At 38.5% G+C, this 17990-nt stretch overlaps 1 protein-coding gene across 1 annotated transcript in view; it reads left to right on the top strand.

Moving 5' to 3' along the window:
- The window catches only part of LOC136864904 (solute carrier family 2, facilitated glucose transporter member 10), a 154668-nt gene extending 140859 nt beyond the window's left edge, over positions 1 to 13809 (top strand). Inside the window, exon 5 of the mRNA XM_067142313.2 lies at positions 13343 to 13809. Within this exon, the coding sequence (XP_066998414.1) occupies positions 13343 to 13472 (130 nt within the window). The 3' untranslated portion in view covers positions 13473 to 13809. The remainder of the gene's footprint in view (positions 1 to 13342) is intronic.
- The last annotated feature ends 4181 nt before the right edge of the window (positions 13810 to 17990 follow it).

Below are 17990 nucleotides of genomic sequence, written 5' to 3'. Positions count from 1 at the left end.
ACTAGGTCTTTAACCTTTCTTCTTTGTTCCTTATACATCTCATGGTCCTCAGCATCCTTGCTTCTTAAGTATTTCTTCCACATTTCCTTTTTCTTTCTTACTTCTTCCTTGATATCTTCATTCCACCAGCTTGTTCTTTTCTTGTACTCCCCCACCTTTGTTGTTCCACATACTTTACTTGCCATTTCTAATAGTATCTTCTTGAACATGTTCCACTTTCCCTCCAGGTCCATTTCCTCGATCCTCTCCTCTATCCTCTGACACTCCTCCTCCACTTCCTGTGTGAACTGCTCCTGTACCTCCCTGTTCTCTCTTAACTTATACACCTTAATCTTTTCTTGCTTCTTGTTCTTAGGTTGTTTCCTCTGTACCTTTGTTGTTGTTTCCATTGTTGTTATCAAGGGAAAATGGTCGCTTCCTATTTCATAGCCACGGTATACTCGACAGTCTGTCACCTTCTGGAGGTGATCTCTCTTCACTAACACATAATCTATGATGGAGCGCTCATCTCGGCTGGGTTCCTCCCTCGTGTACATATGTATCATCTTATGCGGGAACATGGTGTTCACTGCGACGAGATTATTGGCAACGCAGAAATCAACAATCCTCTCACCATTGTTGTTAACCACAGGCTCACCATGCCGGCCAACAGCTCCGCCACTTCCCTCTGGCTGGTTTCCGACTCTGCCGTTGAGATCTCCTAATACAATGATTTCCCCTCGAGTGTCATCCACCACATTCTGTAGCTCTTCGTGGAACCTATCCTTCTCCTCCTTTCTTACATCGTCGTTCACTCCGTAAACCACAATAAATGTCATCAGCTCCATCTCTGGATCTAATCGTATGCTGACCGTTACAATTCTATCCGTGTGGAATTTCCAATCCTGAATCTTGTTTCTGAAGTTCTTGTGGATCAGTAGTGCTACTCCTGATTTGGCCCTTAATCTGATGTTAACTCCACTATAAATGAGCACATGATCGTTCACCATTGTATCTACCCCTTGACCTTTCTTTTTTGTCTCTGTCAGTGCCAGCACTACAAGTCTTGCTCTCTCGAATTCTGCCACTAGTTCATTCTCCTTTCCAGCTAATCCTCTTATATTCCATGTTCCAAATCTCATAATCCTTTTTCCTCGCCATGTTGCCATCGGGTTCAGCAGTCCGGTGTATCTCTCGTTTTGACTTTTCATGAGAATTATTTCGGGCATGTGAGATATGGGCCCACAGTGCCTATAGGGCAGTGAGGGGGCTGCCCTCTTTTGGCCTCTGCCCCTGCCATGCTGCAACTTCAGGACTGGTGGTGTTCATTCCCTACTCCCTGAGACAAAGATTTTCTTCCTTCAGGACCTACAGCTGAAGGTCTGTCATTTAGTCTGGCCCCTCATCCTCGACCTTACCGGCAAGGGTGACCCTGCCAGGAGCCGAAGCTCCCGCCGGCATCGCTCTCGGGATCACTGAGGCACGCAAGCCTCCCCACCACGTCAAGGTACCAGACCATGGGGGAGGTTATCCTGTTATTATAATGTTATATTACCTCAGAAAAGTTCTTAATTTTCACTCAAATTACTGTAAGTCGTATACTGACGTGGCATGAATAAAGGAATACAGTTCAATACTCGGAAAGAAACGAGTTCTGGTGATTCTACACATTAGTTTCTGCAGAAGTTCAAAATCATAGGTCTACACGTAATGACATATTCTGTGAACGTAAAATAGTTAATGTTTGCACTTCAATAAGTTCACTTGTATTACATTCTTAAATGTCTTTAGGATTAGACTGTAGTCGCGACGCGATATACTAAATATAGTGCGACGTCTTTTATAATTCTGTCGGCGATATAATTTCGCGTTCCGGAAATACGACGGAAAGTACTTTCACCGTGACTGCGCGAACATACTGTACGCGGGCCGGTCTCTCCTCTGTCTCACTCACACAGCTGTCTACTCGTCCTTGTACTGACTTGCTGGCTGGCTGGCCTTGGCATATATAGATACCAGCGCTGGGAGGGGTAGCATCTCTCTCGGCCATGTGACCGTGATTACGTAATTTCATTGAAACTTTAAATTATTATAACTCAACAACCATGGGATGAATTAATTCGAAATTCACAGGGATTAACTTTTATGACGTCCGCTATAATTCAGCGTTTGTCCCGTTGAAATTGGTTAAGGCGTTAAAAAGCTGGTAAAAGAAAAATTCTTTCGAGAAATATCTCTAGGGGAGGTGAGCTTCAAGCGACAGGTGACGTCACTTGACTCCGCCTAGTGCACTCGTAGGGTCTGGCACATACTGGAACATTCTTTACATAGATGTTCGTACGTCGGTCGGATCTTTTATGCTGAAGTAATGTTTCTTTCAATTAATATGGACCAGGACCTAGGCTTTCCTGGTACATCTTCCCCTTGGTTGGACGAAAAGAAAATACGCAGGATTTTCTTTTCCAGGCTTTACTCTTCCTGTGGTACATATTGTCATTTTATGAATTAAGTTACGAACTTCTTCTCGATATTTCTCGGGTACGGGATATGGTTTCTTCTGATAAGGGGACAAGTCATTTACATCAAGATGATATTCATAGCCAGCTATCTCTCCAGGCTTGTCATCGAATACACATGCAAATTTCTGTAGAACGTCATTTTTAGCCTCCTCCAATTTTAATTTAATTTCCGGGTCTTCAACCACACTGGCTATTGACATTATATAGTCCGGACCTATGATGGAGTTCTCATTGAATAGGGACTCTGCATCGTCCTCACTTTGGTCACCCTTTCTACTTTCCGCTACGGCTGGCGCAACCTCACTTACAGCGGGCTTAATAATGTCACCACCGGCTTCTTCGAAACGGGCTCCCTTCTCTTGAACTTCCAGGTCACTTCGTCCTACCAGCTGTAGTCCTACGGAATTATTCTTGAATCTTACGAGGTTGGCATCATAGTCAATGGTTCCTTTGTATTTGATCATAAAATCTGATCCAAGTATTAAGTTGAAGTTAAGACGTGATACTACTAAAAATATGTGTTCGAATGTCTGACTGTTAATTTCAAACTCTAAAAATGCCTGGGATTTACATTTAATAATTTTATCAGGAACTATCCCTCTTACTTTAATCTGAGCTGCAGGCAATAACAAAACATTGTTCTGATCTTTAAGCGAGTCTACAAGCTTATCAGAAATTAAAGAAGCTTGCGCTCCAGAATCGATGAGCGTAATCACCTGTAGGTTGCCTGTGCGTACTGTTATGACAGGTAGTGAACGTGTAATAATTGGCCTTAGTGTTTGTGCGTCTTCGAATAGTAATTCGGAATCGTCAATATGCCACTAATTGATAACAGCAGTACAATAATTTGAAATTTCGTCCTCATCGTGTTCTGTAGTTAATCTCCCTATTGCGAGATCGGCGTTTTTTTTTTTATAGCGCCTGTTGATTCAGGATCAGGTGATCTTTGTTCTCTTGGTCCGAATTGACGTTGGTATTCCAGGGATGTAGCTCCAGGCTCATGAGGATTACGATTTCTCTCCCTGATGTATTCCCGTGTATCCTTCCATCTACTTTCAAGTTCTCGTCGTCTGGACTCACGATTTTCTTCAGGAGTGCTTTCGTGCTGTCTCCATAAATTCCTAGGTTGGTAAGGGTGTCTATCCTGATTCCTCTGACGTCTAAAATTCCGGAATCTGGTTGGGTTGGTAGGGCTTAATCTGCCTTCTTCACGTGTCCTGGGTTCCTCTCTCTCCGGCGGTTTTATTTCCGCAGAATTCATATTTATTTCTCGACTCCTGTTAGTTTTCGGACTAGATTGGGTATTAGCCGTATCTAACCTACGCAAAGTAGCGTCAAAATGCTCCAATGTTTTAATGTTGGCAGCGACTAGTATTTCTTGAACATGAGGCGGATATTGAAGTGTCAGGATCTGAATAAGTTCGATATCTGGCAAAGGTGGATCTAAAAACTGGAGCTTCTTTAATTGCATTAGGCAATAATCGGAATATCGGGAAGTATTGACTGAAGTATTGTATTTACTAGAGTAGAGTTGCATCTTGACAAGGTGCTGTCTTTCTGAATCCCAAAAGCGTTTAAGAAGTGCCTTTTTAAAGTCGTCATAGTTTTTAAAGTTACTCTTAAAAGCTATGAACCATGATAAGGCTCGTCCTTCTAGAAGTTTGGATACTACTCTAAGTTTCCTATCGTCATCTACCCTATTCTCTTCCAGGTAATCGTCGACATTTAACAAAAATTCTCGAGCAGTATACTCGTCACGTCCTGAAAATTTGACTGGTTTGTCATCTGGTACTTTAATAAGTGTTGTGCTGTGTACTTCCCTTGACGAACCAGGAATTGTGACGTCAGTCGTATGTTCTTTGAGTTTAATTTGATTCATTTCTTCAGACAAATTTTTAATTTTAGAATTAATTGAGGTGTCTAAATTTGTTATTTCATTTCTCAAGTCAGTTTTAATGACTTGTACGTCTTTACAGAAAGCAGCTATCTGGGTATGCGTACTGTCTAGCTGTCCTGTAATACGCTTGTCGAGTTCTCCTTGCGTGCTCTTAATTAATCCTATCTCGCTTCGTAATTTACTCACGTCGCTCTTTAATGCATCTCGTAAGGTTTCCTGTACCTGAGCTAGCTTTACTTGAGTTTGTGAGATGTTACCATGAGATTCTTGAAATTCAGTCCGTAAATCTTTAAGTTCAGTAGAAAATGCTTGAACGAAAGGAAGAACATTTCTAAGATCTTTGTCTAAAGACTTGACGACCTCTGTCTTTATTTCCTCCTTGATAGACTCTAAGTTTTCAACAAACTGATCCCGCATGTTTTTCAATGTGGCTTCGACTTGTGCACTAGAATCAGTAAGTTTCTTTTCGAGGCGAGTTCCAGCTTCACGGAATCGTTGCTCGATAAGGGCACTAGATTCAGTGAGCCTTTTATTAATGACTTTATCCGCTTCAGCAAACTTAGTGTCCAAGGTCCTGTCAATTTTAGAAGTTAAGTCTTCAACCTTACTATTTGACTCAGTTAACTGCGCTTGAAGTTGAGTATTTTGTGCCTGCATTTGTTGTTGAAGTTGAGTATTTTGTGCCTGCATTTGTTGTTGAAGTTGAGTATTTTGTGCCTGCATTTGTTGTTGAAGTTGAGTATTTTGAGCCTGCAACTGGGAATTACTCTACCATCTGCGTATTAATTCGATCAATCTTGGCATTCTGATCGTTAATGCTAAGCCTGAGAGCTTCGATTGCTGCAAGTAAGTTATCCATGTTCCCGGAATATTCGAATAAGTCAAATACAACAAGTTCTTTGTGTTCGTAATGATTGCAGTCGGATCCCGTACTCAAAATACAATTTATTATGACTTGAGTCGAACCCTGAATGTTGCGATTATTACTGGCGCATCATCTATTATTATAGCACGGCTCCAAATCAAGTCCTTGAAGTTGCGACGTCATCTATTATTATAGCACGGCTCCAAAATCGGGCCCCGAAAGTTGCGGCGCCATCTATTATTTTACTATCCTCTCTGTACCAGGAAAAGTTGTGGGCAAAGGGCATGAGTAGGACCTCAGGGAGTGGAACTTGGTTTTGGAGCCGATACAGAGTAGGATAGACTCGCAGAGCGAATAATAGATGGTTAAAAAATCTTTTTCAAAACAATTTATTAATTCTTCACCCTGCGATATGATTTTTGATTCAAATCTGGCATTGAAATTAAAAGTTTGAAAGTAATCTTCCTGAATTCTGTTCATGAAAATGGCATAAATACTACTGATTTCAAAGTCTTTCATATGTGAGAATATGAGGTATTGAATTTCCACCTAAAGTCTTTCTAAACCTAAGCACACTTATAATTGTAAGTTGATATGAGAAATTAAATTTTGGTTAATAGTTTTCAGTTCTCAGTTCGTCAACCTTGATATATAGCACACTTGAAAAGCCTAGTCTTTCTACGAGATATGAAACTGAAATTTGAAATTAAATTAATCACTTCTGAGAAATTATGAAAACTCTGAAATATTTGTTCACACGCAGCACTGAAGTTTCCACTGTTCACAAATTAATGAAAAAAAAAATTTTAGTCAGTTTGTTACTACTCACATACGGCAAGAAATGTTGCTACAAAATGTCGAAGGATGGACATCTGGAATGTTCCGTGGAGAATCAAGATCGGCGATGTTCCCTTGACACACCATGTTGATGTTCCCGATGAGGTGATGACGGCTGGAACTGGATCATGTAGAATTGCAGCTCGTTAGGGTGATTTTTCGCACACGAAAAATTCACTTAGTGCGAGTAGTTAACACTGACACTGTCATTGACTGTTGAACACTATTTATGGCGTAATTGAAAGAATCACAGTCCTTCCTGTATGAATTACTATTTACAGTCGTTATTGAAACGTTCATAAATGTACAGTTCACACTTGAAAAGGCAAGCCGATAATCACAGTCTTTGAACACAGTCATTAAGTCACTAAGAATTATTTTCTGCTAATCCTGTTATTATAATGTTATATTACCTCAGAAAAGTTCTTAATTTTCACTCAAATTACTGTAAGTCGTATACTGACGTGGCATGAATAAAGGAATACAGTTCAATACTCGGAAAGAAACGAGTTCTGGTGATTCTACACATTAGTTTCTGCAGAAGTTCAAAATCATAAGTCTACACGTAATGACATATTCTGTGAACGTAAAATAGTTAATGTTTGCACTTCAATAAGTTCACTCGTATTACATTCTTAAATGTCTTTAGGATTAGACTGTAGTCGCGACGCGATATACTAAATATAGTGCGACGTCTTTTATAATTCTGTCGGCGATATAATTTCGCGTTCCGGAAATACGACGGAAAGTACTTTCACCGTGACTGCGCGAACATACTGTACGCGGGCCGGTCTCTCCTCTGTCTCACTCACACAGCTGTCTACTCGTCCTTGTACTGACTTGCTGGCTGGCTGGCCTTGGCATATATAGATACCAGCGCTGGGAGGGGTAGCATCTCTCTCGGCCATGTGACCGTGATTACGTAATTTCGTTGAAACTTTAAATTATTATAACTCAACATCCATGGGATGAATTAATTCGAAATTCACAGGGATTAACTTTTATGACGTCCGCTATAATTCAGCGTTTGTCCCGTTGAAATTGGTTAAGGCGTTAAAAAGCTGGTAAAAGAAAAATTCTTTCGAGAAATATCTCTAGGGGAGGTGAGCTTCAAGCGACAGGTGACGTCACTTGACTCCGCCTAGTGCACTCGTAGGGTCTGGCACATACTAGAACATTCTTTACATAGATGTTCGTACGTCGGTCGGATCTTTTATGCTGAAGTAATGTTTCTTTCAATTAATATGGACCAGGACCTAGGCTTTCCTGGTACAATACATTATCATTATAGACTGTTATGCCTTTCAGCGTTCAGTCTGCAGCCTCTGAGAATTTACTAAACGTCGCCACACAAAAATATATTTTACTTAAAACAATTCATGTCAGCTTTACCATTTTAAGTATTTTATTACTAAACAAAACCCAGGATCCTGACTATTTTGATCTTGGGCAGCAGGAACAGCAGCTGAAGATGCCTAAAAAAAAAAAAAAAAAAAAAAAAAAAAAAAAAAGGCAAAACATGTCCCGCTTAAGACATAATAATAATGTAAAAATATTTACGTAAATCAATTTTAAAAAACATAATGTATTGAAAAGGTGGACTCTTAAAAAGCATTCTTTTAGAAAGCCATGATGTTTCCGTGCAAGTACAGGTTACCTAAAAATGCAAACAGTACAGTAATCCAAAAAATAAGGCACTTGCACAGGGGAGTCAGCATAATTTCCTTGTCTTTGAATCTTGCTTTTTTTTTTTTCTTTTTTTTTTTTTTTTTTTTTTTTTTTTTCTTTCATTGCATGAGGTTATGTTTGCCAATGATTTATCCATGTGCTTTATTTGAATAATAATTTAAATGCACCTTGTTGGATACATCTCGAAAAAAGCTTTTTTTTTTCGTGGCATTTGAAAGATTTAAACTGTGAATCAAGGTGATTGCATGCATTAATGGGTCTTAGAATATCTTGTGATGTGGGAAGGGTTGGCATTTCTGAATTACAAGAGAAGTGCCATGGCGGGAAATCATACAAAGATAGAGTCACTGTCCTTTGTTGCAATGCAGACGGAAGGGAGCGACTTCCTAATTCCTCCCGTCATAATAGGAATGTTCAATAAGCCTCCGTGATTTAAGGGCATCGGGTACTTTCTGTACAATTACAGGGAATCTAAAATGCATACAGTAATCTGTTGAATAAAGCACACTTGCACAGGGGAGCCTGCATAGATTTCTCCTTGTCTTGGAATCATTTTTCTTTCATTGCGTGAGGTTATGTTTGCCAGTGAGTTATCCATGTGCATTATTTGAATACTGTAAATGTGCCTTGTTGTATACATTTTAGAATTGGTTCTTTTTTAATGGCATTTGAAAGGTTTAATCTGTGGAACAGTGTTAATTGCATGCAAAAATGGGTCTTAGAATATTTTGTGACACGGCAAAGGTTGTCATTTCTAAATTACAAGTTGGGGTTTAGTTCAAAATCACATCATTCGAAGTCACATTTTTTTGTCCCTACAACTTCGAATTGACAACATTTTACTGTATCGCAAAACTAACAAATGAGTTCGCAGGTGTGTCTGTTTAAAGTGTTTACATTGCACGAAAAGAATTATCCACCACAGCTATGACCAGTGGACTCTTTGAGTAAAAAGAGATTGCTTGTGAGAAGTGTTTGACATGGAGTGTGATGAATTTGTAAGTAATTTAGGAGAGGATTCTAGTGATGCAAGAGACAAAGAATCTTCTGATCTACAGTGAATCGAGCTTATTGCAAGTTCAGATTAATGAAATACCTGTCGCGTAAGAAGGCCTACTTGCTAATTTTCATGGCAAATATATTTTATATCAGGAATAATGCATTTTTATCATCTCAGATATGTTCAGGCAAAGTGGCTATATCTGTCATGTTCATATTTGCGTAAAGACCACATGGAACTCGAGGAGTGATAGGATATCTTTGTTTATGCGTACATTACTCTTTTGCTGGAAAGAATTGTAGTTCATTTCACTTCTTTCAAAATTATCCTTCCTAAAATTAGATGCGGGCATTATTCATGTAAATACAGTACTTACTAAGTATGATAGACTTTCGGGCCATAAGGTGAAGCCTTCTTTTAGGCAGTATTTTTTGTAACAAAAAGTGTCTCTTATGGTCTAAAAAATATGGTATATAATCCACAAACTGGTAATAAGAAAGAGAGTAGAGAAAAGTTCCTTGAAGAAGTGGAAAAATACGTTCAAGACACGGAAATAATTTTATTTATTTATTTAATTATAATGCAGGCTAGCACAAACAAGGAATGCCTTTCTGCAGAAAAGGAATTTACTCACTTCAAATATTGATATAGGAATTAGAAAAATGTTTTTGAAGACCTGCGTTTGGAGCGTGACATTGTATGGAAGCGAAACATGGACGATAACTCTCTCAGAAAGAAAGAGAATGGGACCTTTTGAAATGTAGTGTTGCAGAAGAATGCTCTCGTACTTGCTGCTTTTCTTTTGTTCACTTCCTCATGTCCCCTGGCCTGATCCAAGATCACGTTAGTGCTCGCTACCCCAGTTAAATTGGACAACAAGGCAGGTTGGTAGAAAGTCATTGTAATGGGTATTTAGGGTGAATTAAATCTAAATTATATTCAGATTTGTAATGTTTTGGGGTTTTCTTTCTTTCTTTCTTTCTTTCTTTCTTTCTGGTTATCTGTGCTATCACCCTGTTTTGTTTGTATAACCTTGTAGTGTTGTTTTATTATATTTACATTGTTTTCTCATTGTTAAAAACAAATAAAAACAAATTCTATGGTGCTAACGGGCTTTGGCCCGTAAAGCAACTGCTGCTCAGCCAGAATGCTTGCAGATTGTGAGGTGACGCAAGGTTGGTACAGTGAATCCTCTCGGGTGTTATTCTTGGCTTAGCTGCTCTCTCACCATTAGATTGTTCTCACACAGGCTGATTGATCCTCTAACCAGCCCTCAGATACAGGTGAAAATCACTAGCTTGGCTGAATATCGAATCTGGGGCCTCGGGGTAAGAGGCAGGCTTGCTACCCCTAGGCTGAATGGAAGTTTTCATTGTTAAACCATAAAATAATGTCATAACTTTTTCAATTGCATCATATTGTAGCATAGTATTAGTTCATTGTTTAACTAGATATGAATAGTTGCTTTGTTAGTTTTTTTTAATAGTTTAAAATTTTTAATATTCTCCACCTGCCATTATATACTTGATATCACAGATTGATTAAGTTTCCAGTTTGTTTGTTTTTCTGTTTTTCTTTTCTTTTTTCTCTTTCAGTTGTAGAGTCATTTGATGCAGAATGTATTGGTTTAGGAAGTAGCCCAAATGGAAGTTTTCACTTCAGGAATTGTTAGTATGATTTGGTACTTGTTGCCTGGATTCAAACCAGATTTACAATCCTCACTTTCTTAAATTGTTTGTTTGATCAACATTTATGTAGCTTTTTTGAGGCGAAGGTCTTTTTCATCTGAATTTTGCTTTTTCTGCTGCATACATGTTTGCTGAGCGACTTGTATGACGAGGTTTTTATAGTTATGGTTGTGATTTACACTATGATTTCTCTTCATTTGAGTATCCCCCATATCAGTGTTGCTCACCAGGTCAGGAGTTTATACCTGGATTTTAGGACTGGTTTTCCACAAACCTACTACGCTGGCATAGCAGGGGGAGAGGTGAGAGTGCCACGTGGCACGTCTCAGGTGGCGGATAGGGGGGTCCTAACCGGCTTGCCGGCTGACTTGAGGGAAATAAAATACCTCTCATGGACCAGACACGCCACCTCCTATGGGTGGGGGACGCAGATGAAGAATACACCTACGGTATCCCCTGCCTGTCATAATAGGTGACTAAAAGGGGCGACTAAGGGATGATAAAATTAGAACCATGATACTACTTGTAATTAGTACCACCACGCGGGGAACACCATGGGTCGCTTACACTTGCACGTAGTACCAATATGTTGGGTACATAATAGGTTTGTGATTAGTAGCAATAGAGTGCGTTGGCAGTTTTTACAACACCTGTGATTCGTACCCCTATATGAGCAACACCATGGGATTAGCGACACCATGGTTCTGCCTTGCCTATGCTTAGTACCCACTCTGTGAGGAACAGCATGGGATAGTGCAGGTCCCTGTGTTTAGTCCACTTATGTGAGGAACGCCACAGGTGTGCATTGCCTGTAAGTAACGCTGCAGTGTGCAAAACACCATAGGTCTGTGTTACATGTGTGAATTTCATTACCTGTGCATAGTACCATACTGTGTGGAATACCGCGAGTCTGCGCTACTTTTGATTAGTACCGCAACATGAAACATAGCATGGTTCTATTTTCCTAGCGATAAGTACCATTATGAGGGGCCAATGACCTGGATTTTGGACCCGTTTCGACTACAAGCATCATCGAGTCAGTATTGTGCTTTAGAAGCTGTCCCTTGGTCAGTAATACTATAGTTTAACGCTAAGTTTCTGGTCGGATCCACAGAGTGTTTTAACTTCATGTTTATCCATTCATTCTTCGTCCTCATGTTTTCGAATTCTGGTCAGTAGAGGATTATGGATTTTTAAATTGTCATACAATTTTGTCTCATTTCGTACCATTAGGGGCCGATGCCCTAGATGTTAGGCCCCTGTAAACAACAAGCTTCATCATCATCATCAGGACTGGTTTTGAGATCCACTCAGCCTACTTGAGAGCAATAATTGAGGAGCTATCTGATGGTGAGATAGCAGCTCCAATCTAGATACCCAAGGATAATGGCTGAGAGAATTTGACATGCTGGCCATGCATTACTTTGCAATCTTGCAGGTCTTCGGACTGAGTGGCGGTTGCTCAGTAGGCCATGATCGTGAACCCTCGAGCCGGTAGATGATGTATCTCCAACCGGTGGGTGTGTGTCACATATTTGCAATACCTGTTGTATGTCACTCTGACATGTATTATTCACAGAATATGCACATATAATACACCAAAATTTTCATAATGAACTAAATATTTCAGAAATGGTTTGCATTTACCTTCAAATTAACCCTTTTGTTCTAATTCTGCCCCTTTAAATGCACAGTACTATCTTTAAAAATTAAATTCTATTTACACATTAAAGGAAAATGAATAATCAGTTTTTCTGAAACTTTTTAAGATATACACTTGATAGAGTAAGTAATTGCCAGGCTGAGTGGCTCAGATGGTTGGGGCTCTGGCCTTTTGACCCCAACTTGGCCAGTTCAATCCTGGCTCAGCCCGGTGGTATTTGAAGGTGCTCAAATACATCAGCCTCTTGTCGGTAGATTTACTGGCTCATAAGAAAACTCCTACAGGACTAAATTCCAGCACCTTGGTGTCTCCGAAAACAGTTATAGTCATTAGTAGGACATAAAGCAAGTAACATTATTACATTTGATAGAGAAATTTATTTTTGATATGCCTGCAAATTTTAAGCGGATAGTGCTAATACTTTCTACCGTAACTATCCTCTAAAAAGTAGAATGGATAGCATGCATATATTGTAGCCTAGAATACTGCCATTCTACTCTGGGCCTAGTTCACTGTCCATCACTCCAACTAAAATGACTATAATGTAATCAGATTTATCACTTGAATTTTTGGATGCATTTATTTCCATCACAATATCTTCATCATTTAATTTTGGAAATGTAGCCATCGTATGTGAATAACCAAACAGTAAGCAAGGAAAGCAAGTCGCAACAAGAACATAACACGATTCAAAGCTAGTACGAATTGTGACGTATATCACACGTAAATAGGTGTATTTAGTACCAAAACGCTCCACATTCAAGGAGAAAACATTCCTGATGGTTACTGCCATCTAACACACAAATTCACAACTTCTTATGGCAGTATTTGCTGGTGAAGTAGACCTGACTATATATAGATGGCAGCGGATGAGATAGGCGCACACCTGTCAATCTGTCGTTACCTAGCAGTTCGAGGGTTAAGGTCTATAGCACCATGGCTTCTGGTTTTTAAAAATTTAATTTATACATATCAATTTAATACCTTGTACCTATAAAAATTGTTGAATAATAGTAGTATGCTGAATCTCATGCAAGTGAGAAAAGCAATAAAAAGATTGAATTTAATGGGAAATTGAAATTTTGCACTGTTGTGTAACGTGATTGCATTAAAAAATCTTGTATTTTTAAAACATTTTTGGTGTGAGGTATCTGTATCATGTCCATATTCTTTTCTAATGTTGCATACCTTTTTATTTTTTCCAGATCACCAAAGACTCGTATGTTTCAAAATCTTCAAGGCTTGCCTTGCCTGAGCAAGTCTGAATGGCTGTTGCACAAGGCAAGACAATATCGACAAGTTTCTCACTCAGGGGTAGAGAGTACTGTCATATAAGCCTACTCAGAGTACTCTTTGTCCCAAGGGTAATCAATGGGAGTCGGAGTGATTTTTAAAAGTGTTGAAGAAAAGTACAAAGTATGTGATAGTTGAGAGGAGATAACATAATTTGCCTTGTAATGTGGATTTTATTTCCAATTGATAATGCACTTGAAATACTCCAGTCGATGAAATTTTGTACTTGTTTTTGTGTACATGCATATTGAATCAATGCACTTGTTAAAGATAAATGCAAAACTGAAGGTAGCTAATAAAATCAATATCGTATGTTTTATCTGAGCACATTTTTGCAGTGTACGTAACATTTTGGAATTCAATAAATATATACTCTCTTTTCTGTGTTATTCCTTACAGTTTGGTAATATTCACTTATTCTGTTACTATGTCTGTAACTGGAAGACTCAGTAATGTGGCAGGTTATCATGATCCTTAAAACTAAAGTCAGTACTCGGAGAGGTAGCTTGTTATGACTATTGATTAAATATTATATTACTACCATTAGTTAGTTATTTCAAGTTAACTCTTATTTGAATTTTCCAATTCACTTCTTCATTCATTCACTAACTCACTCTGCCCCTCGCACAGCACTCTGGCACATCGCATTCTTGCTATCCAACAGGCGTCTCGAAAGGCAGTTCACTATACTACTCACCAGTGATTTAGTTGGAAGAAAATATTTACAGGAACTCACCTTTGTAATTCAGCAATTTCCAAATGGATTCGTATTGGGCGTCAAAATCGGCGGCCTCATGTTTCCGACAAGTTGTTTCATCAGCTGAACTTCTCCCCTTTCATAGCCACGACTTGACATGTGGTTGTGTGTTAAATATATGCACAGGAGGTCCAATGCTGCTTATGAAAATAAGTCCACTTGATCTTGCAACCAGCAGCCTATTTCTCTTTTTGGTGTGGATCTCGTTCATCGTACTGAAAGCTCTTTCAGCTTCTGCTGAAGAGATGGGAATGGTCTGTACAGTCTTGATTAAAGGCATCAGCTCCACTGGAATTCCACTGGAATATCATTGGTCTTGACATACTTTCTAAAAGCATTAATGTACCTCCTCTTGTCTGACATGTGGAAAAAGTCACAAAGGTTGCCAACACTCTCATGACCATAGCAGATATCCAAAGTAGAAGTGGGGGGCCAATTATTTTTGTATAGTGCCTTTGAATCACTGAAAACCTTTGTCATTCTCTCATGTGTCTGCTGACTAGAGCTGGAACCAAGATGAGATGATGTGGACACATTTTCCATAAGCCTGTTATTTAAATTGTTCACAAGACTTCTGAAAATCTGCTTTCTGTCAATTTTTATAACTGTTTTAGCATCATGTAATCCTATGTTTCTAAACTTTTTGTTTTCTGCTGCTATAAGAACTGTTCTGTAGTATTCTCCAGAAGCTGAGTTACACATAGATTCAAATACTTTTATAGTGTGCTTGATTGCATTTTGAGCCTCTGTCAGACTTGTCTCTCTTTTCTGCAACTCTAATGACAAATCAGCTAACTCAACAAGAGCATCATACATAATTGCAATATTTTCTAGAAATTCTACACATGTTAGCATATTTTCTGGACCTTGGAATTTTGCCCTTTCTTTGGAGTCTCTCTGGTGGTCATTTTTGACCTCACTAAAATGTTTTACTAGTGCGCTATAGTTTTCCCAGACAGCTTTTACATCTTTACTCATTGTAAATATTTTCCCAATCTTCTTAACTCTTTGTTCCAGTGAAGTAGCACAAATGTTGAGTTCCCTTTGATTTTTGGGAGAAATGCTGTACAAAGAATACAATTTGTCAAAGAAAGAATGGAAATGGTTAACACCTGTAACTTCATTTCTTGTATCAGAAACGGCCAATTCCAAACGATGGTTTAAACATTGCCAGATTACTATATCTGGAAATAACTTTAAAAACTGTGCTCCAACTCCATTTTTTCTACCTAACATTACACAGGCCCCATCACATGGTAGACGAACTAAATGTTCTGCCAGAAAGTTTTCATTCATCCCATATGAAGAAAGATTCTTCAATATCTCTTGAGAAATAACATCTGCTGTAGTTGATTCAAGTTCTGTTAAGTCCCAGAAAAAGGAAACAACTTCAGAATTATCTGAAAGAGCACATCTCAAACATAATACTAAAACAGATTTTATACTAACTGTTGTTGATTCGTCAATCATAATACTGATTCTCCTCTGATTTTCTGTTATAGATTTTGCTGTTTTAGTTCTCATTTCCTGTGAAATGTGTTCAATAATATTAGCACAACTAAAATTTGTAAGAAGAACTCGTCCCATATCTAAATCATTTCATTGTTGAAGTTCAACATAAGCCTGTAGGTGTATGAAGGGTCTATTTCTTTTCGCACTCGAGTATGCTGTTCGAAATACTCAGTGGTTTCTAGGTGTTTGACATTCATAGTGTCCAAGCAACTTTAAAATATCTTTTTATTCGATTCTGATTTTTGTAACATAGCTATTTTGTGAGATTCTGAACTTTTGTGTTCAGATTATTTTTTTCCGAAGCCTTGTTTGTTGTTGATTAATATTATTTCCATTCGTATGAACCATGCATTCTACCCATACTTTCATTAGCTGCCCCTTTAGAAACTCCTAATCCTAATTTACTTTCCTCTTTACATATATTGCAGCATAAATTGTTATTTTCTGAAAATAAACACTTGTTCTCTGACAAAAAATAATGGTACTGAGACTCATTCCAACAGTCTGCAAAATCTTGTTTTCGGTAGCTGGGTCCTTGAATTTGGCAGTCGATGATAGAAGGTGTAGAACCATAACCTAGATTCTCCCTTGAATCTGCATCACACGTTTCAGCAACATTTAACTCCATTCAGTTTCTTTTTTACTTAAGCCATCACACACTGTTTTAGTATTCTTTGATTCTTCATCTTCATCCCCAGCACGTTTTTTTGAACCCAGCCACTTCGGTAAACTCACGGTCATACTCGCAACTCACTTTCACAGCCACTGGAAAACTTGGAAGGTACTACGGTGCTACTGATGTTCATTTACTGCAGAGAGATTCCATAATATCTGCTTCACAGCAACACATTGAGCAAAACATAAAATGAAACTTGGATTCACACAAACATAACGAGTGGAAGAAAGTTGTTGTGCTCACTTCCCGCACACCAAATCCAATAGCAGAGTAGCCAACCTTAGAGAACCAGGAAACCGCCCAGGAGTGTATAAACGACCGTATCTTATGAACATAAAACCATAAGGTTCGATATTAGTCCGCTAGAGTACACCCATGACATTTCAGCACTATGTATAGATTGAAATATTTTCCGGTCCAACTAAACCACTGCTACTCACTACCTTTCCTTGTAGGGTTATGTAAGAAATGTTCAAATCAAATCAGTCATCAGTGATCTGCATTTAGAGTGGTTGCCCAAGTGGCACATTCCCTATCAATTGTTTGCCTGATATTTACATTTATTTATAATTGTTTACTTGGCTTTTTCTTAAATAGTTTCAACGAACTTGGAAATTTTCGAACATTTCCCCTTGATAAATTTATTCCAGTCCCTTACTCCTCGTCATATAAATGAATATTTGCCCCAATTTGTCCTCTTGAATTCCAACTTTATCTTCATATTATGATCTTTCCTACTTTTGAAAGCTCCACTGATCCTTATTCTTCTACTTATGTCATTCCATGCCAACTCACCACTGACAGCTCAAAACTTACCACATAGTCAACATCCTCGTCTCCTTACTCCCAAGTCTTCCCAATCCAAAGTTTGCAACATTTTGTCGGAAATCACCCAGAACAAATTGTGCTGCTTTCCTTTGAATTTCTTCTAGTTCTCATATCAAGTAGTCCTGGTGAGGCTGCCGTATACTGGAGGCATACTCTAACTGCGGTCTGACTGGAGACTTGCACGCTCTTTCTTTTACATCCTTACTACAACACTTAAATACTCTCATAACTATATGAAGAGATCTGTAACCTTTCTTAACTACCTCATTAATGTGATTACCCCAATGAAGATCTTTCCTTATATTAACACCTAGGTACTCACATTGATCCCCATGAGGTACTATCACCCCATCAACACAATAATTAAAATTAAGAGGACTTTTCCTCTTGGTGAAACTTAAAACTTGATTTTTCATCCCATTTACATTCATACCATTGTTGTCCATCTCACTACATTGTTTAAGTCCCCCTGCAGTCTCTCGCAATCCTGTTCATCTTGATGCGAGAAATCTTTTTAAAAATGGTAAAATTAGTTTTGTAAAACCATATGTCTGGGTCAAGAGAAAATCCATAAGGGATAGCTGCCCTAGAACAAGGGGTACCGTGCAGTAACAGCATCAAAATGATAGTAATGTTCTTGATGCAACTCCATTTTTCACACTTTGTATCTTAGAATAAGATAAGGTTAGATATTTGTTAATTTTGAAATTCCCCCGGTCTATAGTTATCCCCATTGAGGAATAATTAATTTTTCTTTGTATATACCATATAATTGGTGATTTACTAT

The sequence above is a fragment of the Anabrus simplex genome, chromosome 2 (genome assembly GCF_040414725.1).
Source record: "Anabrus simplex isolate iqAnaSimp1 chromosome 2, ASM4041472v1, whole genome shotgun sequence".
Classification (NCBI taxonomy): domain Eukaryota; kingdom Metazoa; phylum Arthropoda; class Insecta; order Orthoptera; family Tettigoniidae; genus Anabrus; species Anabrus simplex.
This window is presented reverse-complemented; position numbering and strand designations above follow the sequence as displayed.